Source organism: Penaeus monodon, chromosome 33, assembly GCF_015228065.2.
Source record: "Penaeus monodon isolate SGIC_2016 chromosome 33, NSTDA_Pmon_1, whole genome shotgun sequence".
Classification (NCBI taxonomy): domain Eukaryota; kingdom Metazoa; phylum Arthropoda; class Malacostraca; order Decapoda; family Penaeidae; genus Penaeus; species Penaeus monodon.
The window spans coordinates 23,543,075-23,543,369 of record NC_051418.1 but is presented as its reverse complement, the minus strand read 5'-3'; the positions used below and the strand labels follow the sequence as shown (position 1 = coordinate 23,543,369).

Genomic DNA, 295 nt, shown 5'->3' with positions numbered 1-295 from the left:
TTAAGGCCAGCACTAGAGAGAACATTAGGGCTGAACTACCATTACCTATATGTATATATTGTTTATAATGAAGGAAAGAGAGGCCTTACCAATAAGTCTCCTCTATTGCTCTTTTCTCAGATTGTCTACATTGCCCCACTGAAAGCTCTTGTGCGAGAACGTGTAGATGACTGGCGCGTAAGGCTCCAGGAAAGGCTTGGGAGGAGGGTTGTCGAGCTGACCGGTGATGTGTCACCAGATATTAGGGCCATTCAGGTATAAGACTAGATATGGTGGTTGAAGTTTGTTGGGCATA

The 295-nt window shown here is 44.7% G+C and overlaps 1 protein-coding gene across 1 annotated transcript in view; it reads left to right on the top strand.

Annotated features, from left to right (window-relative positions):
* The window catches only part of LOC119594306 (activating signal cointegrator 1 complex subunit 3-like), a 28,924-nt gene that overhangs the window by 19,328 nt on the left and 9,301 nt on the right, over nt 1-295 (top strand). The window contains exon 27 of the mRNA XM_037943365.1: nt 121-255. Coding sequence (XP_037799293.1) covers nt 121-255 — 135 coding nt within the window. The remainder of the gene's footprint in view (nt 1-120; nt 256-295) is intronic.